General features: G+C 50.0%; 1 protein-coding gene across 2 annotated transcripts in view; it reads right to left on the bottom strand.

Moving 5' to 3' along the window:
* Positions 1-20,631, bottom strand: part of LOC129016092 (uncharacterized) — a 154,777-nt gene extending 134,146 nt beyond the window's left edge. For both annotated transcript variants that reach the window (XM_054454967.2, XM_054454968.2), the window contains exons 1-8: positions 20,493-20,631; positions 16,833-16,886; positions 15,349-15,509; positions 12,016-12,086; positions 9,250-9,415; positions 9,037-9,171; positions 7,556-7,736; positions 1,932-2,071 (exon numbers count right to left, since the gene is read on the bottom strand). In XM_054454967.2, the coding sequence (XP_054310942.2) occupies positions 1,932-2,071; positions 7,556-7,736; positions 9,037-9,171; positions 9,250-9,415; positions 12,016-12,086; positions 15,349-15,509; positions 16,833-16,886; positions 20,493-20,559 (975 nt within the window). In that variant the 5' untranslated portion in view covers positions 20,560-20,631. The remainder of the gene's footprint in view (positions 1-1,931; positions 2,072-7,555; positions 7,737-9,036; positions 9,172-9,249; positions 9,416-12,015; positions 12,087-15,348; positions 15,510-16,832; positions 16,887-20,492) is intronic.
* Between the last annotated feature and the right edge of the window lie 5,821 nt (positions 20,632-26,452).

Genomic DNA, 26,452 nt, shown 5'->3' with positions numbered 1-26,452 from the left:
GCTCATGAGGTCTATCCCCCTGGCAACCCAGGCAGGCCCTCAGCCCTCCCGGGGGCCCAGGAGCTGCTTGGTGTGCACTGATGTGTCCCTGCAAAGCCATTCCTAGCAACAGGGTCCTCAGCATTTCACCCCTCAGCCCAGGGGACCGCCACGGTGGCAGTAACTTCCTTTTCAATGCTGTAAGTAAAAGACAGCCGCACAGTGCCCTCTGGGGCTAGCACCGCCAGCATCCACAAGTGGAGACCCAGGCCCGCAGCCCTTGCCCTGAGCCACCCCTGCCAGGGGAAATGTCCAGTTAGGTGGTCGGGGTGCTCTTAGGGCCAGACAAAGAATGCAGTCCTGTCTTCCCATCAAGCCATGAGGTTCAGCAGTGCAACGGTTAGAGCACAGGCCACAGAGCAGCGGTCCCCTACTGGTGACAACTGTGCTCCCCAGGGCCATCTGGTTGCCACGGACTGCAGGTGGGGATGATGGTGGTATCTAGTGAGGAGAGGCCAGAGATGCTGCTAAACATCCCACATTGCACGTGACAGCCTCCCCCACACATTCCACAAAGAATGACCCAGCCCTCAGTGTCCACAGCACCCAGGGTGAGAAACTTAACAGCACTGAAAATTACTTACAGCATTGAAAAGGAAGTTACCCGGCTTTGGGCCAGGCTGCCTGGGTTAACAGCCCAGCTCTATCACTTACTAGCAGTGTGGCTTTAAGAACATTTCCTAAACTCTTCAAGCTTCAGTTTCCTCATGTGTAAAATGGGCACAATGATATGAATTTCACTGAGATGATTAAATTAGATAACGCAAGTGAGGCCCTGGAGCTTATTGTATGAGCGTACACTAAGTGCTCAATTAAACTGTAAAGCCTTGGCAGGGTGCAGTGGCTCACTCCTGTAATCCCAACACCTTAGCAAGCTGAGGTGGGAGGATTGTTTGTGTCCAGAAGTTCAAGACCAGCCTGGGCAACGTTGCGAAACCCCGTCTCTACAAAAAACACAAGAATTAGGTGTGGTGGCATGCACCTGCAGTCCTAGGTACTCTGGAGGCAGAGGTGGGAGGATCACTTGAGCTGGGGAGGTCAAGGCTTCAGTGAGCCATGATTTCACCACTATACTCCAGCCTGGGCAACAGAATGAGACCCTGTCTAAAAAAAAAAAATTGTAGAGCATTGAATGGAGGCCCCCAAAAAGATATGTCCATGTCCTAAGCCCTAGGACTTGTAAATTTCCCTTATTTGGAAAAAGGGTCTTTGCAGATGTAATTAAGTTAAGGATCTTGAGATATGATCATTCTAGATTATCTGGACGAGTCTTCAATCCAATGACACATCATTTTCCTTCCCCAGGGGACTATGCCACGCTAAACCATCTCTCTTGTGCTTTCCATCTTACATGTGGGTTCAGGGCCCTCTCTCAGAACAAGACAAGTGGCGAGGAGAATCTCGTCATCACAGCGCAGCCTCAGGGCCTCAGATACTTGAGGATCACCAAGGAACGAACTGGCCATAAGTCTCAAAGCCACATCCACCTCTTGACTTGAAACAGCCAGGAGTTTCAGAGGAGGCCTTGGCCATGTGTCTCTAACTTTGTTGTGGGAAGTCCTCAATGCTGAGGCTCAGATGTGGCTAGGCCTGGGAGGTTAGACTATGAGTCAACAGGACTGTTGTGTGCTCCTAGACAGACAGAAGAGAAAAGGCTTCCCCTGTGCTCACATCCAACCTGGACTGGGGCACTGGCTTGGCATACACCATCTAGATTTCCTTTCTTCTGCAATCAGGCACAGTTGTGCAGTGCACAACCTACCCACCCATACTTGACAACCCTGATATTAAATATCTGAGAGGATGGGCCAGGATACGGGCAGGAAGAGGAAGGTGTCCTAGAGACTCAGGGCCAAGAAAGTCTCTGGCCTGGGGCTGGAGAAGCCACTTACCTCCAAGCTAGTGGTCTGAGCCAGGCACAGCCTCCTTACTAATGTGGCCGCAGTGGCCACCATGGCCTGGGATGGTAGCTCCTCCCACTCATACAGCAGGCTGCTTGGGGTCATGTCTTCATCGTCTCTATCATCTGGATCTGAGATGGTAAGAGGTGGATGGGATGACCATATGGGGAAAGGCCAGAGTGAGCTAGAAAGCCCTCTGGGAGTCGCCCCCACCCCCGCCAGTGCTTCCTTCAGCATGTTTCAGGCAACAGGTTAAGAGGGGTGTCTACAAGGGAAATCATGGCAGCATCATTGCAAACAGCCTAAGATGGGAAGCACCTATGTACCCACCAGCGGGGGCTGGGCAAACAAACTGTGGCCCACTCACACCAGGGAACACTGAGTATCCTTTTTTTTTTTTGAGATGGAGTCTCACTCTGTGCCCAGGCTGCAGTGCAGTGGCACGATCTCGGCTCACTGCAAGCTCTGCCTCCCGGGTTCACGAGTAGCTGGGACTACAGGCACCTGCCACCACGCCCGGCTAATTTTTTTGTATTTTTAGTAGAGACGGGGTTTCACCATGTTAGCCAGAATGGTCTCAATCTCCTGACCTTGTGATCCACCCACCTCGGCCTCCCAAAGTGGTGGGATTACAGGCGTGAGCCACCACGCCGGGCCAACCCTGTGTATCTTTTAACAGAAACAAGTCAGCAGGACACGCCCTGCCTTGTAAAGATCTCCAAGCCATCGAGTGACCAAGGCAAGATGCAGAACAATGTATGGTGCAAAAATAAAAATAGACCACTCTGTGCATGGCACAGAGGCTGTAATCCCAGCACTTTGGGAGGCCAAGGTCAGGAGTTCAAGACCAGCCTGGCCAGCATGGTGAAATCTGTCTCTATTAAAAATACCACAACTTAGCTGGGCGTGGTGGCAGGCGCCTGTAATCCCAGCTACACGGGAGGCTGAGGCAGGAGAATTGCTTGAACCTGGGAGGCTATAAGGTTGCAGTGAGCTGAGATCGCTCCACTGCACTCCAGCCTGGGTGACAAGAGTGAGACTCTGTCTCAAAAAAACAAAACACAACAAAACAAAACACAACAAAACAACCAGACCACCCAAACAGACATAGTTGCCTATGTACCTGTAGGTACAGAGAATTTGTCTGGAAAAGTCTACTGGAAGCCAGGAATGGAGTCAGTCTCTGGAGAGGGGGGACTCATTTTAACCGTGTCCTTTTGTACCATGTCACACATCACCTTGTTAAAACAATAAATATTAATCTCTCTCATGCATTCGGTCCTGTGACTGCTTCCTAATAAAGATGGGTGATGGCAGAAACTGCCCTCTGTTCTGCACACAGCCATGGTGTTAACCTTTCCTGAGCCCCACTCGGACCCCCAAACCTCAGCCAAAGACCTACCCTCGAATCCACAGTCCATACCTCCCTCAGCTTCAACGCTGCTTAGCAAAGGCGTTTGCCTTCTAGATGCTGTCCAACACTATCTGGCTGCCTGCAGGCCTGGGCACCCGCCCTCACAGTGTGTCTGGCTCCACACAGGTGCACACATTCATCCATCGAATCCTCAGACCTCTCCTTAGCCCCCCAGGTGCCTGGGACACACAGAGGTCGTGCCTGCCCCAGGGGCTTTGCACTTCCTGTTTCCTCCCTGAATGCTCTTTTCTGCATCTTCCCAAAGCTGACCTTGTCTTATCCTTCATTACTTTCTCAGGGAGGCCCTTTTGTCGCTCCTGTCTAAGTCACTGGCTGTCATGCAGCTGTTTAATTTCTTTCCTGACATGGATCACAGTCTCAAGCCACCTTGACTAGGTTTTTTCCCCATCAATGGTTTCCCCCTCCCAGGAGGGTGTCAGCCTCAGGGTGACAGGAATGGAGTTGACCATGATCACAGGCCTGTCCCCAGAGCCCTGGCAGTGCTTAGCACACAATAGGTGCTCAGACAAGCATTTCGGGTAAGCATGAATGAAAACACACTCCTGATGACCTGCCAAGAATCTGCAAACCTAAGGAGAATTCTCCCACGACAGTTGGGAACCAGATGACTCCAACCCAGGGAGGAGGACATGGCCAAGCCAGGGCCATCTGAGCCCAGCGTGGAATTACAAGGAGGGATAAAGGCTCATTTCTGAGTATGCCTTTGGGATCAGGCCCTAAAGAACGGGGTCAGGATGATGTGAACCACTGCTCACAGAGGCCACGTGCCAGGTGCTTAGCTAAAGGCAATGACGATTTTCTTTCTTTCTTTTTTTTTTTTTTCCAGAAGGGGTCTCACTCTGTCGCCCAGGCTGGAGTGCAGTGATGTGATCACAGCTCACTGCAGCCTCGACCTTCTGGGCTCAGGTGATCATCCCACTTCAGACTCTCAAGCAGCTGGAATTACAGACACACACCACCATGCCTGGCTAATTTTTTGTATTTTTCACAGTGACGGGGTTTCATCTTGTTGCCAGACTGGTCTCAAACTCCTGGGCTCAAGCAATCTGCTCACTTTGGCCTCCCAAGGTGCTGGGATTAGAGGCTTGAGCCACCGTGCCCAGCTGACCATTTTCTGTAACTTTCACCATAACCTATGGGGTAAGGGGTGACCTACCCATATATTTACAGCTAAGAAAACTGAGGCACAGAGAGAGGCTATTGGCCCAAGTCATACAACATAGAGTCAGAACTTGAATCCAGTTCCGACTCCAAAAGCCTCCTGGGAATGACAGTGAAAATATGAAAAAACTCCTCCGTACAATGGAATATTATTCAGCAATGAAAAAGAAAAAATTCCAATTCATGCCACAACATGGATGAACCTTAAACACTGTGCTGAGTGAAGAAGCTAGACACAAAAGGGCACACTTTATGACCCCATTTATATGACATTCCAGAACAGGAAAATTAGAGGCAGAAAGTAGTTGGGTGGCTGTCAGGGTCTGGGAAGATGATGGCTAATGAGCACAAGGTTTCTTTTTAGGGTGATGACAATGTTCTAAAGTTGATTAAAGTGGAGCACAGTGGTTCACACCTGTAATCCCGGCACTTTGGGAGGCTGCAGCAGGAGGATCACTTGAAACCAGGAGTTTGAGACCAGCCTGGGCAACATAGCAAGACCCTGTTCCTACAAAAAAATTTTTAAAAACAGCCAGACATGGTGGCGCACAGCTGTACTGGGGAGGCTAACGTCGGGGGAATCCCTTGATCCCAGGAGGTCAAGGCACCATTACATTCCAGCCTGGGTGATAGAGCAAGACTGTCTCTTAAATTAAGTTGAAGGCTGGGCACAGTGGCTCATGTTTGTAATCCCAGCACTTTGGGAGGCCGAGGTGGGCGGATCACGTGAAGTCAGGAGTTCGAGACCACTCTGGTTGTAAAACCCCATCACTACTAAAAACACAAAATTAGCTGTGCATGGTGGCACATGCCTGTAATCCCAGCTACTCAGGAGGCTGAGGCAGGAGAATTGCTTGAGCCCGGAAGGAGGAGGTTGCAGTGAGCTGAGATCACGCTACCGCACTCCAGCCTGGGCGACAGAGCCAGACTCCATCTCAAAAAATAATAAATAAAATAATAATAATAAAAGGGCCTGGCATGGTGGCTCACGCCTGTAATCCCAGCACTTTGGGAGGCCAAGGCAGGCAGATCGGACACCTGAGGTCAGGAGTTTGAGACCAGCCTGGCCGACATGGGGAAACCCCGTCTCTACTAAAAATACAAAAATTAGCCAGGCATGGTGGTGCGCACCTATAATCCCAGCTACTCGGAGGCTGAGGCAGGAGCACTGCGTGAACCTGGGAGAGGAGGTTGCAGTGAGCCAAGATCATACCACTGCACTCCAGCCTGGGCGACAAAGCAAGCCTCCATCTCAAAATATAAAATAAAATAATAATAAAGTTGATTGTGGTGATGATGGATGTGCAACTCTAAATATACTAAAAACCATTGAACTGTACACTTTAAATGGTGAATTGTATAGTATGTGAATTCTCTGTTAATAAAGCTGTTAAAAAGGAGGAAAAAAAATGAAATATCCAACTCAGTGGGACACCACTGGGTCCTGGCAAGCCTGGATGCCCCCAGGCACAGCTAGTTTCTGTAGCTGAGGGGAGGGCAGACCAAGCTGGGATCCTAGAAGGCATCCCATGGTACAGAGCGAAGTAGGAGAAATCCCAAGGTCCCATTCTAGTGGGTTCTCCCCCAGGGGGTGCTGGGAGCCTGCCCTCCAAGGCAAACACTAGTACCAGCCAGAGCTGCAGAACACACGGCAGGGGTTCAGGTCCCAGCCCTGCCTCTCACTCACTGTGTGACCTTGGACAAGTCATTTGACCTCTTTGAGCCACAGGTCACTTATCCGAAAAATTTAATTGGCGGGACACAACAGTTCACACCTGTAATCCCAGCACTTTGGGAGGCTGAGGTGGAAGGATCATTTGAGCCCAGGAGTTCGAGACCAGCCTGGGCAACGTAGTGAAACCCCGTCTCTACAAAAAATAAAAAATAAAAATAAAAATAAATTAGCCAGGCATGGTGCTGTGCGCCTGTAGCCCCAGTTATCTGGCAGGCTGAGGTGGGAGGATCACCTGTGTGTGCCTGGGGAGGTTGAGACTACAGTGAGCCATGATCAGACCACTGCTCTCCAGCCTGGGCAACAGAACGAGACTGTGTCTCCAAAAAAATAAAAAATAAAAAATAAATATTTATTTATTTATTTATTTATTGAGATGGAGTCTTACTCTATCGCCCCGGCTGAAGGGCAGTGGCGTGATCTTGGCTCACTGCAACCTTCCCCTCTCGGGTTCAAACGATTCTCTGGCCTCAGCCTCCCGAGCAGCTGGGATCACAGGTGCCCACCATTATTTCCAGCTATTTTTTGCATTTTTAGTAGAGACGGGGTTTCTCCATGTTGGCCAGGCCGGTCTCAAACTCCTGACCTCAAGTTATCCACCCACCTCGGCCTCCCAAACCGCTGGGATTATAGGCGTGAGCCACTACATCCGGCCAAAATTTTTATTTAAATTTAACTAATAACACTACCTTCCTAATGGGGTTTTGATGAGAATTAAATTAAATTAAATACACATAAAGTGCTCAGCACAGCAACTGGCCCACAGTAAATCCTTCCAAAGTCCCAGCAGTAAGAATAACCATTCTTATTTCATTATTCAGGAAGACAACTGGTTTTCAAACATGGAAAAGCAATCCTCCCCCCAGATACAGGCCTCGCTTGTTTCTTTCTGTGCAAAATTGTAGGACGGCACCAAGTCCCAGGCAATGCTATGTGTTAGCAGGAACTTTCTGGAAAATCAGGAAACCTGAGTCAGTTTGCCCCTAAAATGGGCAGACTGAGGGGTCACTGAATTTAAGATTGAGAAACAGAAGATTCCATCTTCACCAAGGACATCCCAGGGAAAAGGGACTCAACCAAGCCAGGGCCTTCTGATCTGAGCCTGCAGAAAGAGCCTGGAGAACCTTCTAGAAGTGGCTAACTCTCCTGATGATGACCATTTTCAGAAATAGGTCAGAGGTGTCCAGGCCGGGACAGAGGAATGGAGCCTGGGCCTGCTTGGGCCCCTCTGGCAAGACCCCCTCACACCACGGCCAGGGGGCGGCCACCAGGGAAGGCTGAGGTCACCTGTGCCCGCTGGATCTTGGGGCACCTCGTGCAGCAGGCTGAGTGAGGAGAGGGTCCGCATCTGCACAGCGCTTGCCTTTGCAGACAGTGGCCCTGCGGTGTCCAGCTCTGTGCAGGAGGCCTCCCTCAGCACTCCGGCCCGGAAGCTCTGGATGCAGGTCAGGCGGGAGGCCAGGCTGGGCTGTGGACCAAGAGGGGAAGAGACAGCTCAGGCCAGGATCTAGCCATCCACAGGACCCAGCTGGGACCAAGGGGAGGAGGGACGAGGGACACATCAGAGCTGTAGACCCCCACCCCTCACTCAGTGAGTCTGGGGAGGAGACCCTGAGGGGTGCATCCCAGCGTCACCCACCCCTGGCTCGCCTGGATTGTGGCAACATCAGCCCAGGCAAAGGCATACCAGAGATCACAAGGACGAGGGGAAACAAGAAAGTCTAGCAGAGAGAGACCCCCAGGAGAGGAATGATAAAGCCTCAGTATGAAAACATTCGAATCAGCAGAGGCCCACCTCCACCTCTCAGATGCTGAGACTTTTGATAATAAGTCAACACGAACAATGATCACTTCTCATCCTCCTGCAGATGTTTGGTATTTACAAAGCACTTGCCTCTTCAGGGAGCTGGAGACAGAGGTGGGGAGGAGGGCTTGGGGAAAAGGACAGAGAGGCGGGCTTGGTGGCTCACTTCCGCAGTTCCAGCACTTGGGGAAGCCAAGGTGGCAGGAACGCTTGAGCTCAGAAGTTCAAGATCAGCCTGGGCAACATAGCAAGACATCATCTCTACTAAAAATTTTTTAAAAAATTAACCAGGCATAGTGGCGTGTGCCTGTAGTCCCAGCTACTTGGGAGGCTGAGGCAGGAGGATCACTTGAGCTCAGGAGTTCAAGATCAGCCTGGACACCATAGCAAGACACCATCTCTACTAAAAATCCAGAAAAAAAATAATTAACCAGGAATGGTGCCTTGTGCCTGTAGTCCCAGCTACTCTCAAGAGGCTGAGACGGGAGGATCGCTTGAGGCCAGGAGTTGAAGGCTGCACTGAGCCCTGATCACACCACTGCACTCCAGCCTGGGTGACAGAGTGGGACTCTGTCTCTAAGGAAATAGATACATACATACATACAGACAGAAAATAAAATTTCTTGAAGGACAGAGGAGAAGGGAGGGGAAGGGGAAGGGGAAGGGAGGAGAGGAGGTAAAGGAAGAAGGACCAAGAAGAGAAGGAATTGGAGGAGAGGAGGTAAAGGAAGGAGGACCAAGAAGAGAAGGAATTGGAGGAGAGGAAAGGAAGAGCTGAGGAGGGAGGAGGGAGGAAGAGGAAAAGGGAGGAGGAGGGAGGAGGAAAAGAAGGAGGAGGGAGGAGGAAAAAGGAGGAGGAGGGAGGAGGAAAAGGGAGGAGGAGGAGGAAGAGGAAGAAGAGGAGGAGGGTCTGGGAGAGTAGCAGTCAGGGGCTAGGCCCAGCCCAGCCCAGTCCAGCACTTACAGCCACTCCAGGCAGAGCCTGAGAATGCAGCGATGAGCGTCCCCTGCGCAGGGAGCACCGTGCCAGGTCCTTTGTCTTGTGTAGCCAGTCCCCATGGCGCTGGTATGTGGTGGGACATCGGCCCAGGATGTCCACCTGGGCAGACAGGGTGGGGGACAGGTCAGCCTTCTGGCCACCTCTACCCCCCACCCCCCTCCCGTCTCCTGGCCTCACCTCATCAAGGGTCTTGGGGCTGTGGGCCCCTGGGTGGCCCTGCAGGAGGCTCAGCACAGCACGCTTCACGTTCAGCACCCAGCGTGGCTCAGTGGGATGGGGACACAGGTGGGCCACACGCCCAGAGTGCAGGATGAAGCGGAGTGGGTTACGGCCCAGGACGGCACTGCAGGAGGGTGGACAGGGGTCAAGCGGGACCCTCCAGTGCCCCAGGCCACTTGCAGACTGCCAGAGGCCACAGCATCCCTGCCTTCTTGCAGGCCAGCCCCCATGGGAAGCTCCCAGGGAACCCCACATCCCCCCACCAGATAGCCTTTCTTCCCTCTGCAGCTGGGCTATGGGGCAGCCAACTCTGCTCTGAGCCACCCCAGCCTTTTCACTCCTGGGACAAATGGACAGGTGTGTGAGACAAGTGTCAAAGAATAAAAGGATGACAAGAGCTGCCTGCATTCCAAAACGCCTCACTTAATCCCAAGGAGCTGAAGGCGTTCTGGATGTGCCACCCCAAAATATGCCACTTGGGAATATTGGCTTTTTTGTGGACCAGTCTCACTCTGTTGCCCAGGCTGGAGTACGGTGGTGCGATCATAGCTCACTGCAGCCTCAACCCTGTAGGCTGAAATGATCCTTCTGCCTCAGCCTCCTGAGTGGCTGGGACCACAGACATGCGGCCACCATGCCCAGCTAATTTTTAAACTTTTTGTAGAGATAGATTCCTGCTACGTTGCCCAGGCTGATCTCAAACTCCTGGGCTCAAGCAATCCTCCAGCCTCAGCCTCCAAAGCACTGGGATTACAGGCGTAAGCCACCACACCCCAGCCTCTTGTCTATTTTGAACCAGACTGTATTTGTTGAGAAACAGCAAATATGGGGAGAGGCTTTCTCTGAACTCCCCTCTTCTGCCTAAAGACAGATCCTCCAAAAGGAACGTAATTGTCATCAATGCCCTCCAGGGAGTTTCATCCACCTGGGGACAGCAGCTCTCATCCTAAGAGAGGATGGTGCAAGTTGACACCACACCCAGACAAACTTTATCCCACACTAGCACATCTCCTATCTCTTCTTCCAAGGGTCCCTTCCTCTTTCCTAGAAACCATCTACTCCCCTCTAACTTGCCTCCCTCCCTCCTCCCCTTTCCCCATGAAAATGGTGTATAAGCTCCCAAGTCTCACCACTCTGGGGAGCCTTCACTCTTTCATTCCACGATGCCCCTGTGTGTATAAAAAAATCTATCTACCTCTTCTCCTAATGTCAGTTTATTTCTAGACACAGCTATTGAACCCAGGAAGGTAGAGGGAGTCTTTCCCTCCCTACAGATCCCACCAGGGAGGTAATTATCATCCCTCCACCCACATTCCAGATGAGGAAACAGGCTCAGAGCAATGCAGCGTCTTGCTCGGGGCTCCAGCTGGGATTTGAACCCAAGCAGGCTGGCTCTGGAGTCACAGGCTGCAGAAACCCTGAACTGGGAGTGACTTGAGACTGTTATTGTTGAGACAAGGAAATGAAGTCCCGAGACGGGGGCCTTCTTGGGGGATATTACACAGCAAGTCAGGGAAGGAGCTGGCACCAGAATTCAGCCCAGTGCTCCTCCCGCCTGCCCTTCCCCTGGCAGAAAGGTGCCTGGGTCTGGTATCTGCAGAGTGAAGGGATGGGGAAGGTAGGAAGTGAGAGGTGATGAAGTCCTCCTTCCCCGCATGGAGTTGGAAGGCAGAGATCCTTCAAGACGAAGGGGAAACCGCCAAGTCCCCAGACCCTACAGGCTAGCAAGACAAAACCCTGGGGAACAGATATGTCACCACTTCTACCTTCCAGGGGGGCAGCAGTCACTCTCCAGCTCCAACTAAAGCCTGGGGGTCTTCCTAAGGCAGTCCCTTGGGTCTCAGACCTTGATGGAGAGTAATGCTAATGGTGCCCACCACTCCCAGAATAGCAATTGTCAGTCTGGCCTCCAGGAAGTGACAACCCCTGGCCCCACCGACTTAGCATTTCTGATGAGGAGCTGGGGGACAATAGTCCCCTTGGAGGAGACCCTCCCCTTGCCTTTCAGTGAGGAGCTGTCTGTCTCTCAGCAGCATCCCCCATCCTGGTATCCCTAGACAAAGGCTTTATTTCTTAACAAATGAATTTGCAATAAAAATGGAAGAGGAATCTGCAGAGAAGGGGTTGTCTTCAGGCTGGCGTTCGCTCTGAGCTTTGAGGCCACCGAGGCCGCTGTCAGGGAGGCCTGGGAAACAAGCCACAGGGAGAATCCCAGGCTTGGCTGGGTCACAAAAGAGGGGCTTAGCTTGGGGTGGGAGAGGATGGGGTCTCGACAGAGTGGGGGAGGGGAAAAGGCAGACCTCCATGGCCCCGACAGTCCCATTAGCTGGAGTCTTCCAGAACACACTCAACAACGATGCCCAAGGGGTGATCGGCAGATGTGAAATCTGGACATGCTGGGGGTGACAGGCAGAACTACGGGATGAGTTCCTCCCACCAGGTAAGAGAAGAGCACCTGCGGCTATCTGGAGTCACCCAAGGCTTCTACATGAAGGCAGCCCCCCAGCGGTCTTCATCGGTGCTTGACGAGGTCAAAACAAATATAGAAACTTCTTTGAACTTCAGTCCAAGATGGCATCTCTTTGCTACAGAGAGGTCACCCTAACCAATTGTCCTAATCTAATTCAGTGCACCCAGAGCCCGACAGCTCTTGAAAGACAGCAGAGGACTCACACCTCCAGCCCCATCGTGAGCAGGTCCCAGCCCTATGGCCAAGTGTCTTACCTCAGGCTCTCCGACTCCTTCAGAAGCTCCACCTTGGCCCCCAGGATGGATGTCACCTGGAAGTCTTGCAGCTGAAGCACAAAGCACCGTGAGTTGGTGACCTCTCCTGGGATACCCCAGGACCTCGCCAGCATCCCACCCACAAAGCAGTTCTAGGGCCCAGCAGGATACATGAATCCATGTTGGGGGCAAGGCAGAGAGACCCCTCCCTTGACCAGGTACAAAGCCTGGGTGGTGAAGGCTGAATGTCTCACTGAAATAGTCAAGTACCTACAGCTCCCTGCTAAATGTCTGGAAAGTTCTCATTTTGCCCAAAAAGACACTGGAAGTTTGGTTGAGGGATTCATAGGACTATGCAGTACCAACAGGAATACGCTACATCGTAGAGCAGACAAAGGCTTTGCCCATGATGAAGACTTGGGATATCCCAGCGTCACCATGGGGTGTGTGTGGCAGGGTGAGTGGAGGGTGGGCGGGGGGGCGGCGGGGGTTGCAAAAGAAGGCAGACTTTCTAAAAATGGAAAATATCCTCCCTAAAATAACTGATTTCACTGTTTAAATTTAATAGAGCCAGTCACGGTGGCTCACACCTGTAATCCCAGCACTTCGGGAGGCTGAGGCAGGTGGATCACTTGGGGTCAGGAGTTTGAGACCAGACTGGCCGACATGGTGAAATGCCATCTCTACTAAAAATACAAAAATTAGCTGGGTGTGGTGGCAGGCACCTGTAATCCCAACAACTCAGGAGGCCAAGGCAGGAGAATCGCTTGAGCTGGGGAGGTGATGGGTGCAGTGAGCCAAAATCACGCCACTGCACTCCAAAAAAAAAAAAACAAAAAAAATTTTGATAGATTATGGCCGGGCACGGTGGCTCACACTTGTAATCCCAGCACTTTGGGAGGGCAAGGCAGGCGGATCACTTGAGGTCAGGACTTTGAGACCAGCCTGGCTAACATGGTGGAACCCCATCTCCATTTTTTAAAATAAATAAAAAATAATTTTTTAAAGGACGAAGTTCTGCTACATCCTACAATAGAGAGGAACCTTGAAAATGTTAAGTGAAAGAAGCCAGACACAAAAGGTCACATATTATGTGACGCCACTTATTTTTATTTATATATATTTTTTGAGACGGAGTTTCGCTCTTGTTGCCCGGGCTGAAGTGCAATGGCGCAATCTCGGCTCACAGCAACCTCCACCTCCCGGGTTCAAGCCATTCTCCTGCCTCAGCCTCCTGAGTAGCTGGGATTACAGGCATGCACTACCACGCCTGGCTAATTTTGTATATTTAGTAGAGACAGGGTTTCTCCATGTTGGTCAGGCTGGTCTCGAACTCCAGACCTCAGGTGATCCGCCCGCCTCGGCCTCCGAATGTGCTGGGATTACAGGCGTGAGCCACTGCGCCCAGCCTATGTGACTCCACTTATATGAGGTACCTAAAAACAGCAAGTTCATAGAGACAGAAAGCAGAAGAGAGGTGACCAGAGTCTGCAGGGTGGGAATTGGAAGTTACTGTTCAATGTACACAGAGCTTCTGTTTAGGATGATGAAAAAGTTCTAGAGATGGAGGGTGGTGATGGTTGTGCAACGATGTAAAAGTACTTAATGCCACTGAATTATAAACTTAAGATGGTTGAAATGGTGTATTCCATATTATATTTTAATCACAGTAAAAAAATAAAAATAAAAATAAACCAGACACAAAGGAAAACATCCTGTACAATTCCATTAGAGAGAAGTTGAAAGACAGGCAAAACTCATCTATGGTGGTAGAAATGAAAAAGGAAGGCTGGGCACAGTGGTTCACGCCTGTAATCCCAGCACTTTGGTAGGCCGAGGTGGGCAAATCACTTGAAGTCAGGAGTTCAAGTCCAGCCTGGCCAACATGGTAAAATCCCATCTCTACTAAAAGTACAAAAATTAGCCAGGCGTGATGGAGCACACCACGCACCACCAGTAATCTCAGCTACTCAGGAGGCTCACGCAGGAGAACTGCTTAAACTGGGGAGGCGGAGGTTCCAGTGAGCTGCGATTGTACTATTGCAACTCCAGCCTGGACGACAGAGTGAGATTCCATCTCAAAAAAAAAAAGTTGTACCCTTGGGAGAAGTGACCAAGAGGAAGTATGAAGGAGGCTCTGGTGATCACTACATAGGTGTTTGGTTTATGAAAATTCCTTGTTCTGAAGACTTGTGATTTTTACACTTTTTTCTCCAAAAATATATTAATTAACCTCCCAAGGGGCGAGAAAATTTCCATTTTCACCTAGAATCTTTGAAATACACCAGTTCTTTATATCCTAGCCAACATTTGACATTGGCAGCTTTTCTTAAGTGCTTAAAGCAAACAAATAAATAAAACTGCAACAGAACACAATTTGCTTTATGAAAACTGACCCTGCAGATAAAAACAACCACAAGTGTTTTGAAGGGTGTGAAAGGATGACGAAGACTAATAAAGCAGCAGCTCTGACATATTGGACACTTTAAGAATTCAGAGGCACCTCAGGGCCACTCCATGAAAGACCTCATCCTGTGGTCTACATGAAAATACAACAAAACAGTTTTGAGAAACTCTTGTTAGCAAGCGCTCCAGCCAGTACAAAAATGCATCCCAATATGAGATGAGACTCCAACAGAAACTAAAAGGCCTTTTATGTGGGTTGAGAGGGTTTATCCAGGAAAAATATGAGGGTTATCAGAAATGGGACAGAGGCAAATGAGCAAGCACTTCTGCTTGCAAGAACATTGAGGAGTTTCCAGAAAATCTCAATGAAAAGAAATCTGCAACCACCAAGTGGGCCTAGCTCATAATTCTGCCTTAACCCAGGACTAACACCACTGACCCTTAGTGTTTGCCTATAACCTGAGCCTGTGGACCCAGGCACTGCAAGGCCAGTGTCCACAGGGCAGGCCTTCCTGGGAATAGACTTCCACCCAGTCTATTCCTTTGTCCAAAGACTTGACTTGGTTTGACTTTGCACACACCCTTGGACTTGCAGACTGAGACCTAGGCTCTCAGTCCACCCCTAGGACACAGTATGTCTCCGTTCTATGGCTCTTCTCACTCCAAGGAACTCCCCCAACCTGCCCTAAAAATATTCCTTCCTTAACCTCTGCTATTCCTCCATTGGGCCCTCTGTGGCACCTCTTACAACCAAAATTGCACCATTTTCCCACATTCCTCTCAAGGGTCCTCACTTGCCAAATATAAGATTCCTCAGAAAGCTCCTCTGTTGATTAAGCAAATTGGAAAATGGAGGTGAGGGGCTGTGGCTTCCTCGTAGTCCTTCCCAGCATCAACGTGATCTCCCGGTTACCCAAAGACACTCACCCATAAAGCCATCTGGCAGGGGCCAAGCACATCAAGGACAGCCAAGCCTTGGAAGCCAAGACCACTCCCCTCCACCGGGATGTCCTGCAGACTGGTGCTGGTGTTGGTGGAAAAGTGATAGGTGTATCTGGTGCCCACAGGGAGGTGGGGCCCAGCTGACCCTGGAGGGCAGAGAGAGAGAGCAATGTCACCTTGAACCTGCAGCCCTCTGGGATCCCAACTCCACCTCCAGGCATCCTTGCTCACACCTCTCTCTCCCCATCTGGGCCCTGAGCTGCCTGTCCCCAGCTTGGGGAAAGGTTGGGTAGCTGCATACCCTCATAAGGGTGAAAAAGAAAATAAAGATAATAACAGTAAGTGCTCAATAAGTGCTAGCCAGTGTCATCATGGGCCAGGCCTTCTTCTAATATCAAGGTTTCTCTGCCTGGGTGCTATTAATAGTTGGGGCCAGAGAATTCTGTTTGTGAGGGCTGTCCTGTGTGTTGTCAGGAAATTTAGCAGCATCCCTGACCTTTACCCACAAGATGCCAGTAACACAGCCCAGTTGTGACAACCAAAAATATCCCCAGACTTTGCAAAATGTCCCCAGGGGAGGGAGGGCCACAATCACCCCAGCTGAGAAGCATTCATCTACAGTAACTCAGTTAAGCTTCATAACCAACTTTGAGGTGAGTACTCTTTTTTCTCCATTTTACAGAGGAAGAAACTGAGGCTCAGAGAGGTTAACTAACTTAGGCAATCCCCAGCTGGGATTCCACCCTTGGGAGTCTGACTACTCACCTATCACCTTGATGGATATCAAGTGGGGCTGGCAGTGGGGTGGGGGGGTGGGGCGGGTAGGGTGTGTTGTTATTCTGATCTTTATAGAAGACAAAGCTGTAAAGCTGGCCAGCCTTGGGGAATCTGGGGGTGAGGAGAGTAACTGCTCTGGGGAAGAGCCAATTTAGGGAACAGAGAGGTCTATAATTATCGAGCCAAATCTCTAACCTTCTATTGAGGCCAGGGAATCAAGCATGAAACCTAATTATAACATCTCACCCCTCCCCATGGCTTGTGATTGAACTGACATTTTCACGTCAATTTCCTTGAGACAGAACCACACCTCATATTCCTAAGATCCTTCTCTCTTTCCAAAGAATTTGTTCCCAAGGCTCTTTCATCTGCTCCCCTCCAAAATGCAAATGGCATCACCTGGCCAAAGACATTTATTCCACCTGGGGCCCACAGGTATGAGGAGGAAGCCTTGGGGGCTGGGATGGCTTAAGGCATTTTACTCTGAGCTTGCTATTCGTTTCTCTAACTCTGTGGGTGACCTTTGCAGAACTGGCCTTGGTCCTCCCAACTGGTATCTTTGGGAGCATAGCCAGGGCCCTCTGGGGCTGTCTCTAATCCCATCTTACAGCTTCACCACCATCGGGCCCTCTACTGGGCTCAGGCTCCTGGTCACCAGAGGTGTGATCAGGCGTCCTGAGAGAATCACTCACCTGTGCACGCAGTCATGCAGGAGGCCGCCTGCCCCACCTGCGAATCTGGAATTTCTGAAATCGCAAATCAGATGGAACCAGGGTGAGGCCAGAAAGAGGCATACGATAGCCCCACGCTATGGGCCACTGACCTTACTCCAGGAAGAAGATGAGAAATGATAATGCCAGCTCTCCCCAGACTTTGCAAAATGTCCTCAGGGGAGGGAGAGCCACAAAGACTGGAAGTGATTGCCCTACCCTTTGTCCAATTTGCTCTTGTCCATCTTGGGTACTGGCACCATCATCCCTGATAGCTCAAGCTGCCAATCATTCGTGCTTCCACATCCCTCATCACTACCTGAGTCCAATATGTCAGCAAGCTCTGCCAATTCCATCAACAAATGCAGGTCTCCATTCCTCCCATCCATCAATCCATCTACCCATCCCCACTCCCATCCTTCCACCCACCTGCTCCCTGCTCCTATCCATCCATCCATCCATCCAACCACCCCCACCCCTATCCACCCACCCCCAATTCCCCTCCTATCCATCCACCCACCCGCTCCCCTCTCCTATCCATCTATCTACCCACTGCCCACACCCCTCCCATACACCCACCCCCAAGCCCCCTCCTACGCATCCATTCACCCACTCCCCCTCCTATCCATCCATCCACCCACCCCCAGCCCCCCTCCTATCCATCCATTCACCCATCACTCCCACCTCCTATCCATCCATCCACCCCCTAACCCCCCAATCCATCCATCCACCCACCCACTACCCTCTCCTATCCATCCATCCACCTACTCACCCGTTCCCCCTCCTATCCATCTACCCACTCACCCTCTCCCCCTCCTATCCATCCATCCACCCACCCACCCACTCCCTGCTGTTATCCATCCATCCACCCACTCACCCACTCTCCCTCCTATCCATCCACCCACCCACCCACCCTCTCCTGTCTCCTATCCATCCAAGTGACTTGCCCAGGTGCACACAGCTGGTTAACGGTAGACACTCAGGATTTGAACCCAGGCACTCTGGCTGCAGAGTCCCCAGCCATACCCTCATCCTGAATGAATCAGAGAGTAAGTGAGCAAATGAGTAATGAATGGAACACCAGCAAGACCAAGAGGCTGCTGCAGGAAATAGCAGGAGCTGGTGCCGCTCCCTGTTGAGTGTCTCCCTTCTCCCACCATCAAAGGGGCAGAGGACAACCAGGGCATGAGCAGATGTGGTGAGGTGGCCCCTCGGCCCCCAGCTCAGGCTGCTAAGGAAACTGCCAGGGATTCCCGGAGCTCCCTCCCTGGGAAGGCCAGCACCCCTCCCTCCCTCCCTCCAGCCACCCAGCCCTTCCACTGCCACCTACTTTCAAGCCTTGTTTCCCCTTCCTGCCAGCCACTTGCAGGATCTTTCCAAGGCATCACTCGTGCCCTCCGGTGCATTAAGCAGACATTCATCTGCAGCCATTTCCATAGGATGGCATTTCAATAATACCACTTCCATCCTCAAAACCACCCTGCTGCACCTCGACTGGTCATTGCTACCCTTGCTGACCTGTTTAATCCCTCAAAAAACACACTGTGCCTGGGTGCAGTGGCTCATGCCTGTAATCCCAGTACTTTGGGAAGCTGAGGTGGGTAGATGACTTGAGCTCAGGAGTTCGAGACCAGCCTGGCCAGTATGGCGAAACCCCCTTTCTATAAAAAATACAAAAATTAGCCGGGCGTGGTGGTGCACACCTGTGGTCCCAGCTACTCGTGGGAGGTGGGAGAATTGCTTGAGCCGACAGGTGGAGATTGCAGTGAGCCGAGATCGCACCACTGTACTCCAGCCTGGGTAGCAGAGTAAGACCTTGTCTCAAAAGAAAAAAGAAAAAGAAAAACAAATCATTTCCCCAAAATGGGGAGGGAGGGGTGGGGGCAAGGTGCATTATATACTATTTTGTTTACACCCTTTAAAACAATAGGACATGGTAGGATATCTGGCAGGGTTTTTCTCCCCTAAATATTTTGGCACATCTAACAAAACCCTCTTAGCATTCAAGTAGAATATCAACAGGTAAAACCACATTTCAAAGACATTCAACCCAATCAATTTCCCTTCCAACTTTCCTTCAACTCTTTGATCACTTGGACACTGGGCGCCAAATTAAACATATGTGTGCATAATCATTACGTTCTCGACTGTGCACAAGCCCAGCATCCTGCTTGTTTGCTCAACAGACAATCCCTACATCTGCTTTACTGCTCAGCTAGGCTACAAAGCAGCCTGGCCCACCAGCCTCCATCCACCATGACCTGCAGAAGTGAGCTGAGCTCTGAGAGCATTGTGCTTGAATTAAGCCTGTACCCCTTCCATTTCCTGAACGCTTAAACACATTTAAAATATTTTTTAAATTTCAGAAAAATCAAGTTCATGTCATGATAAATTCATAACAGATTAACCAAGGATGGGAAAACGCTGCACACTGGAAGTAATAAATTCTTCAATCAGATCCTACTCACTTCTAGGAAGAGATCTGAAATTGGACTGAAATGAGTGTCATCTCTAGCCAGCAAATGAAATCAAGTCCCATTTCAGCTTTCTCAGCTGTCAGTTCTGATCAGTGTGCATTCTTTCACGAAACCAACACAATTTATCAAGTACCTATAGCATGCCAGGCAGTGTTATATGCTGAAAAAAAGTCCAAATATCAGAACAATTACATCATTTACAACAAATAGAAGACCCCACAATCTGGCCTGTGCTGTCCAATATGTGGCTATGAAGCATCTGAAATGTTACTGGTTACAGAGAAACTTTTCATTTAATTTTAATTAAACAAAAAACCAATACTCAATTCACTTATTAGAAGACTTTCAGCAGGGTGCAGTTGCTCATGCCTGTAATCCCAGCACTTTGGGAGGATCACTTGAGTTTGAGACGAGCCTGGGCAATATGGTAAAACCCCGTCTCTACAAAAAATATTTTTTAAAGAAAGAAAAGTTTCAAATATGTTTGAAACAACTTAGCACAGTAACTAAACCTACTTTCTCATCTCTATGTTTTAAGAACTCTAGACAGATCAAGTATTTGCAATGAAAATTTAGCATCCGAAATGAAATATGTCGTAAGTATAAAATACACATTGAATGTTGAATGGGAAATAAATCTCATTAATACTTCCTATTGATTACATTTTCTAATTATATATTGGATATATTGGGTTAAGCAAAATGTTATTAATTTCACCTGCCTTTTTAAAAATTTGTATGTGTGGGTACTAGCAAAATTAAGATTACTTGCTTTTTTTGGTTGCTGAGACAAGGTCTCACTCTGTCGCCCAGGTTGGAGTGCAGTGGCGTGATCTCGGCTCACCGCAGCCTCGACCTCCTGGGCTCAAGCTCAGTGGGTCCAGAAGGCAGCATTTTCTCACTCAGGGCTTCAGATCTGGTCTCTGCAGCTCCCCAACCCCTGCCTTGTCTGAGTTTCCAGAGGATGCTAGTGGAGCATGTGAGTGAGAGATGAGGATTCACCTGTCACCTCTCCCTCCTCTTCCCCATGAAAAGCAAAACAAAAGGTGGCAGTGGAAAGGCAGGTCAACAGGCATCTGGCTACAAAAGTGCAGTCCCAGGTGCATCTGGGCTGCCCCTTGCTTCACTCCAGACAGGACCAGGAATGCGCAGCACTTTTACTTACTCTCCGCAGTCACTGCCATCAGCGGCCAGAGCAGGACCAGACCGAGGAGTCCCACGGGGGCCGGCATCACTTCCTGGGCCAGCCCCGTGCCACCAGCCTCAGGCTCCAGAGCAGCTCAGCGTGGTCCTGAAAGGAATCTTTTTCCCCAAAGAGGAGGGCTCAGCTTTAACCCACTCTCCCAGCCGAGGAGGGTAGAAGGGGAGGTGGGGGGGCATTCAGAACAGAGATCCAGCCAATCAGAAACCTCCAATAAAGTTATTAGCACCCCACCCGACAGAGAGGAGGGGAGGGGGCTCCTGACCAATGAGGGGAAAAAAAGCCTAGAAGGGAAAAAAAAAAGGAGCTTGACTACTCTTCTAGCCTTGTAAACAGAGATCTCAGGGCAGAAGGCAAGACGGTGTAGTGGTTGTTGCTTTTTAATTGCAGTATAATTATATTTTAAAAACATAAAATTGACCATTTTAACCATTTCATTTACTTTAAAAGACAGGGTCTCAGTTGGGCACGGTGGCTCACGCTTGTAATCCCAGCACTTTGGGAGGTCGAGGCGGGCAGATCACGAGGTCAGGAGTTTGAGACCAGCCTGGCCAACACAGTGAGACCCCATCTCTACTAAAAATTTAAAAATTATCTGGGCATGGTGGCGAGCGCCTATAATCCCAGCTACTCAGGAGGCTGAGGCAGGAGAATCACTTGAACCCGGGAGGCAGAGGTTGCAGTGAGCCAAGATCACGCCACTGCACTCCAGCCTGGGCAACAGAGCTAGATTCTGTCTCAACAGACAATAACAACAACAACAAGGTCTCAATCTATCACCAAGGCTGGAGTACAGTGGTGTGGTCGTGGCTCACTGCAGCCTCCACCTCCCGGACTCAAGCAATCCTCTTGCCTCAGCCTCCCAAGTAGCTGGGACTACAGGCACTGTGCCACCACGCCCACCTAATTCTTGTATTTTTTGTAGAGACGGAGTTTCACTATGTTACCCAGGCTGGTCTCAAACTCCTGGGCTCGAGCGATTCACCCACCTCAGCCTCCCAAAGTGCTAAAATTATAGGCATGAGCCATGGCACCCGGCCCATTTTAACCACTTTAAAGTATTCGGTTGAGTGGCGTCGTGTCCACTCATGACATTGTACAACCATCACTACTGCCTAGTTGTGTAGCCTGACATTGAATTTGTCTTTCCCAGTACTCAGACTAGGAAAAGCCAGTGGGAGGCCTGGCTTAGCAAGACCTTTGGAAATGGCTCTTATCCCAGCAGCAGTGGGTTTTTCAAAGCTCCAGGTTCAAGGCCTCCCAAGAAGACAAGGAAGTAATTCGGGAGGCCAGGGGTCTGCTCACACCTGCTCAGCATTCATTCTAGTTCCCACATCTCTGCCTCTCTCCCTCAAACTCACCTCCACCCACAACTTTTGGTTTTCAAGGTGTGTTTTTGTTTTGTTTTTAAAGACAGGATCTCACTCTGTTGCCCACGCTAGAGTGCAGTGGTGTGATCATAGCTCACTGCAGCCTCAACCTCCTGGGCTCTAAGTGATCCTCCCACCTCAGCCTCCCAAGTAGCTGGGTCTACTTGGCTCAATTCTCCCATTTAAAACACAAAACTCAACTGGCGCGGTGGCTCACGCCTGTAATCCCAGCACTTTGGGAGGCCGAGGTGGGTGGATCACAAGACCAGGAGTTTAAGACCAGCCTGGCCAACATGGTGAAACCTTGTCTCTACTAAAAATACAAAAATTAGCCGGGCATGGTGGCATGTTCCTATAATCCCAGCACTTTGGGAGGGTGAGGCGAGTGGATCACTTGAGGCCAGGAGTTCAAGACCAGCCTGGCCAACGTGGTGAAAACCCGTCTCTACTAAAAGTACAAAAAATTAGCTGGGCATGGTGGCGGGCATCTGTAATCCCAGCTACTTGGGAAGCTGAGGCGGGAGAATTGCTTGAACCCGGGAGGCAGAGGTTGCAGTGAGCCGAGATTGTGCCATTGCACTCCAGCCTGGGCAACAGAGTGAGACTCCATTTCAAAAAAAATAATGGTTTTTAAGATAGGCAGTTTGGCAATCATTACCACAACCAATTTCATAATGTCCTCACTGCAAAAAGAAATCCCATACCTAGTAAACAATCACTTCTGGTGCCTCTGACCCCAGTCCTTGGCCACCACTGATCTGCTTTCTGTCCTTATGGATTTGTCTATTCTGGATATTTCACATAAATGGAATGGTTTAGTAGGTGGCCTTTGTCTGGCTTCTTTCACTCAGCATGACAGTTTTGGGGCTTAGCCACGTAACGTGAAATAGTATGTCATTCCTTTCTGTGGCTGAATAATGCACTGAAAGGACAGACCACTTTCTATGTGGCCATTTATCTCTTGATGGACAGTTAAATGTACTTTTAATGGAATTTTCTTAGAGTCAAATTAAGACACAGTTGACTGGTTGGCACACCATGTTTTATGAAAACTTAATCATGTATGCTTTTAGACTTGGCCCATTTTCTTTTCATATTTTGAAATCAATGATTCCACCTCCCTTTTCCCAAGCTCAAGCATTTTCCTTTATTTTCTTTTTTTGAGACGGAGTTTCACTCTTGTTGCCCAGGCTAGAGTGCAATGGTGCAACCTCGGCTCACTGCAACCACCACCTCTCAAGTTCAAAGCGATTTTCCTGCCTCAGCCTCCCAAGTAGCTGGGACTACAGGCATGTGCCACCACGTCTGGCTAATTTTTTGTATTTTTAGTAGAGACAGGGTTTCACTGTGTTGACCAGGCTGGTCTCGAACTCCTGGCCTCAGGTGATCCACCCGCCTCGGCCTCCCAAAGTGCTGGGGTTACAGGCATGAGCCACTGTGCCTGGCCCCCAGCTCAAGCATTTTCTCTAGCGGGGTTCAGGAGCCCCTGACCCACAAGGATAGAGACCTAAAAGACCCTTCAGCTCACAGCTGCTTGGGGACTACGATGAGTTCTGGTGTGGCTGCTAAATGCTGTGAGGAAAAGCATCCCGGCGGGCAGGGGCGGGTGCTGGCTTGGAGACCAGTGGGGAAATGAGATACCCAGGCAGAAGATTTTCAGCACACCATGGAGAGACCTCACTCAGAGAAAGGAACAGTTATTGCGGCAGGAAATCGTGGAAGCAGTTTACAAAGGAGACATTTCCCTGGATCTCAAAGAATAGATGGCATTGTTGTTAGGAAACTATCAGACTAGGCAAAGCATTCCTTGTATATTAACTCATTCAATCAACTCCTCCTGCAAAACCCCTGCAAGGTGAACTAGATCATCCCATGGTACAGATGAGAAAACTGATACAGACAGGTTAAGACACTTGCCCTAAGTCACACAGCTCAGGAGGATTTTAACCCCATCTGGCTCCAGAGTCCCTGCTCTGTTAGCTCTGGCAGCTTTGGTCCATCACTTTCTTTCTCCATCTTCTCCCCCAGGAGACTCAAGTCTCTGACCACAGGCCTGAATTCCTCCCCCATTCAAAGCCAGGAGCCTGAGCAGAAACCTTGCAATCCTCAATGCGATGGTTTCTCATCAATGCAGCAACATCAATCACAGTGGGTACTGGCTACAAATGCAGATTCCCAGGCCCATTCCAGACCAGGACAATCAGACTCCCTAGGGTTGGGCCCTCCCTCCAGGCCATTCTGATGACCAGCTGTGTTTGCACTGCGCCAGCCTACCCAAGTCTGCCTGAGAAGGGTCTCTGTACCTCTGGCCTCACTTTGTATCTACGTTGTCACAGGCCCAAAACCCAGTAAGCTGGTTTGATAGAGCATGGGGACACAGGATTCGATTCACAAAGACTCAGAGCCTCCTGTACAAGCCATCCACCATAGATCCAGCCTCCCACCTCCTCTTCCTCCCACCAAAAAAAGTCCTGCTTCTACCTGGAGGAAATTTACAGGGTTGGGGTTGGGTTTGCCAGTGACTGGGGATCGAGCTTCCAGTCAGTGTGAGTTCAGCCGGAGTATGGATTGAAGCCCATCAGGCTCAGGTCAGAGTCACCAGAGTTCAGAAGCCCTTTTGGTGGGTGCAGTGGCTCACGCCTTTACTCTCAGCACTTTGGGAGGCTGAGGCAGAAGGATTGTTTGAGCTCAGGAGTTTGAGACCAGCCTGAGGAACACAAGGAGACCTCGTCTCTACAAAAATAAAAGCCAGGTGTGGTAGTGCACACCTGTAGTCCCAGCTACTCAGGAGGCTGAGGCAGGAGGATTTCTTGAGCCCAGGAGGTTGAAGCTGCCGTGAGCTGTGATCATGCCACTGCACTGCAGCCTGGGTGACAGAGCAAGACTCTGTTTAAAAAAAAAAAAAAAGGCAGCCTTTTCATTTGTGTATTAGCTTGTTCTCATACTGCTATAAAGAAAGACCTGAGACTGGGTAATTTATAAAGGAAAGTGGGTTAATTGGTTCACGGTTCTGGAAGGTGTACAGGAAACATGGTAGCATCTGCCTCTGGGGAGGCCTCAGGGAGCTTTCACTCATGGCAGAGGGCAAAGCGGGAACATGCGTCTTACATGGCAGGCGCGGGACCAAGAGAGAGGCATGGCAGAGGCACCACACTCTTAAACAACCAGATCCCTCTGCTCTGCCTATAAATCCTTCCCTTTCCCTTACCACCCCCCACCGCCAACCCCAAAACCACTGATCTTTTTACTGTCTCCAGTTTTGCCTTTTCCAGAATGTCACAGAGTTGGAATCCTACAGTGTTTCTTCAATTCTTTTCAGAATGAAGCAGGGTTTTTTTGGTTTTTTTGTTTTTTTTGAGACAGGGTCTCACTCTGTCACCCAGGCTGGAGTGCAACGGCGCCATCTCAGCTCACTGCAACTTCCGCCTCCCGGGTTCAAGCAATTCTCCTGCCTCAGCCTCCCAAATACCTGGGATTACAAGTGCCCACCACCATGCATGGCTAATTTTTGTATTTTTAGTAGAGATAGGGGTTTCACCATGTTGGCCAGGCTGGTCTCGAACTCCTGATCTCAAGTGACCTACCTGCCTCAGCCTCCCAAAGTGCTGGGATTACAGGTGTGAGCCACTACACCCGGCCTGAAGAAGCTTTCTTTTTAAACCACCAAAAGATATTTTGCAGAGCTAGGGTAAGCGGCTGAGAGAGCCACAGATACCCCATGATAGAGAAGAAGTAACCAGCAGGGGGCAGTGAGCTCCTCTCGCCTGGCCTTCGTGAAGCACTCACTACTGCCACCTTATCTTCAAGATAAAAGATGAACAAGAGGCTGGGCTAGGTGGCTCACGCCTGTAATCCCAGCACTTTGGGAGGCTGAGGCAAGCGGATCACTTGAAGTCAAGAGTTTGAGACTAGCCTGGCCAACATGTGAAACCCTGCCTTTACCAGAAAATACAAACATTAGCCAGGCATGGTGGCGTACACCTGTATAGTCCCAGCTACTCGGGAGGCTGAGGCAAGAGAATTGCTGGAACCCAGGAAGGGGAGGTTGCAATGAGCCAAGATCACGCCACTGTACTCCAGCGTGGGCAACAGAGTGAGACCCTGTAACAAAACAAACAAACAAACAAACAAAAAAGATTAACAGAGAAATTAGCTCCCTGTTGATTACTAGTAAGGTTGGAAAAGTCAGGTGGATGGAAGAAGGTGGGGAGTGGATGGGAGAGAGGAGGGAGGGATGGTTCATCCCTTTGCTTCTTACTTAGAAAAGTTACTTAACCTCTCTGGACTCCTTTACTCATTGGCAAAATAAAGGGGCTAGAAATTCCTGGCACAGTATCTTCTGGCTCCATGTCGTGTTCAAGTGAAGAACAGAGTTCAGAAAGAAACTAAGTACACGCAGGAGCACGCGCATGATAAAAATAGCACTGCATCTAGTTGGGGAGAACAACAGATTCAAAGATGGACAAAGTATACGAGCACCCCGTTCACAGAAAAGGACACACAAAAAAGACACAAATAGAGTTTCAGCAAAGAGGTTCAACCTTAGACCTAAAA

The sequence above is a fragment of the Pongo pygmaeus genome, chromosome 18, assembly GCF_028885625.2.
Source record: "Pongo pygmaeus isolate AG05252 chromosome 18, NHGRI_mPonPyg2-v2.0_pri, whole genome shotgun sequence".
Classification (NCBI taxonomy): domain Eukaryota; kingdom Metazoa; phylum Chordata; class Mammalia; order Primates; family Hominidae; genus Pongo; species Pongo pygmaeus.
The sequence above is the reverse complement of the archived record's forward strand: the minus strand, read 5'-3'. Positions and strand labels throughout refer to the sequence as shown.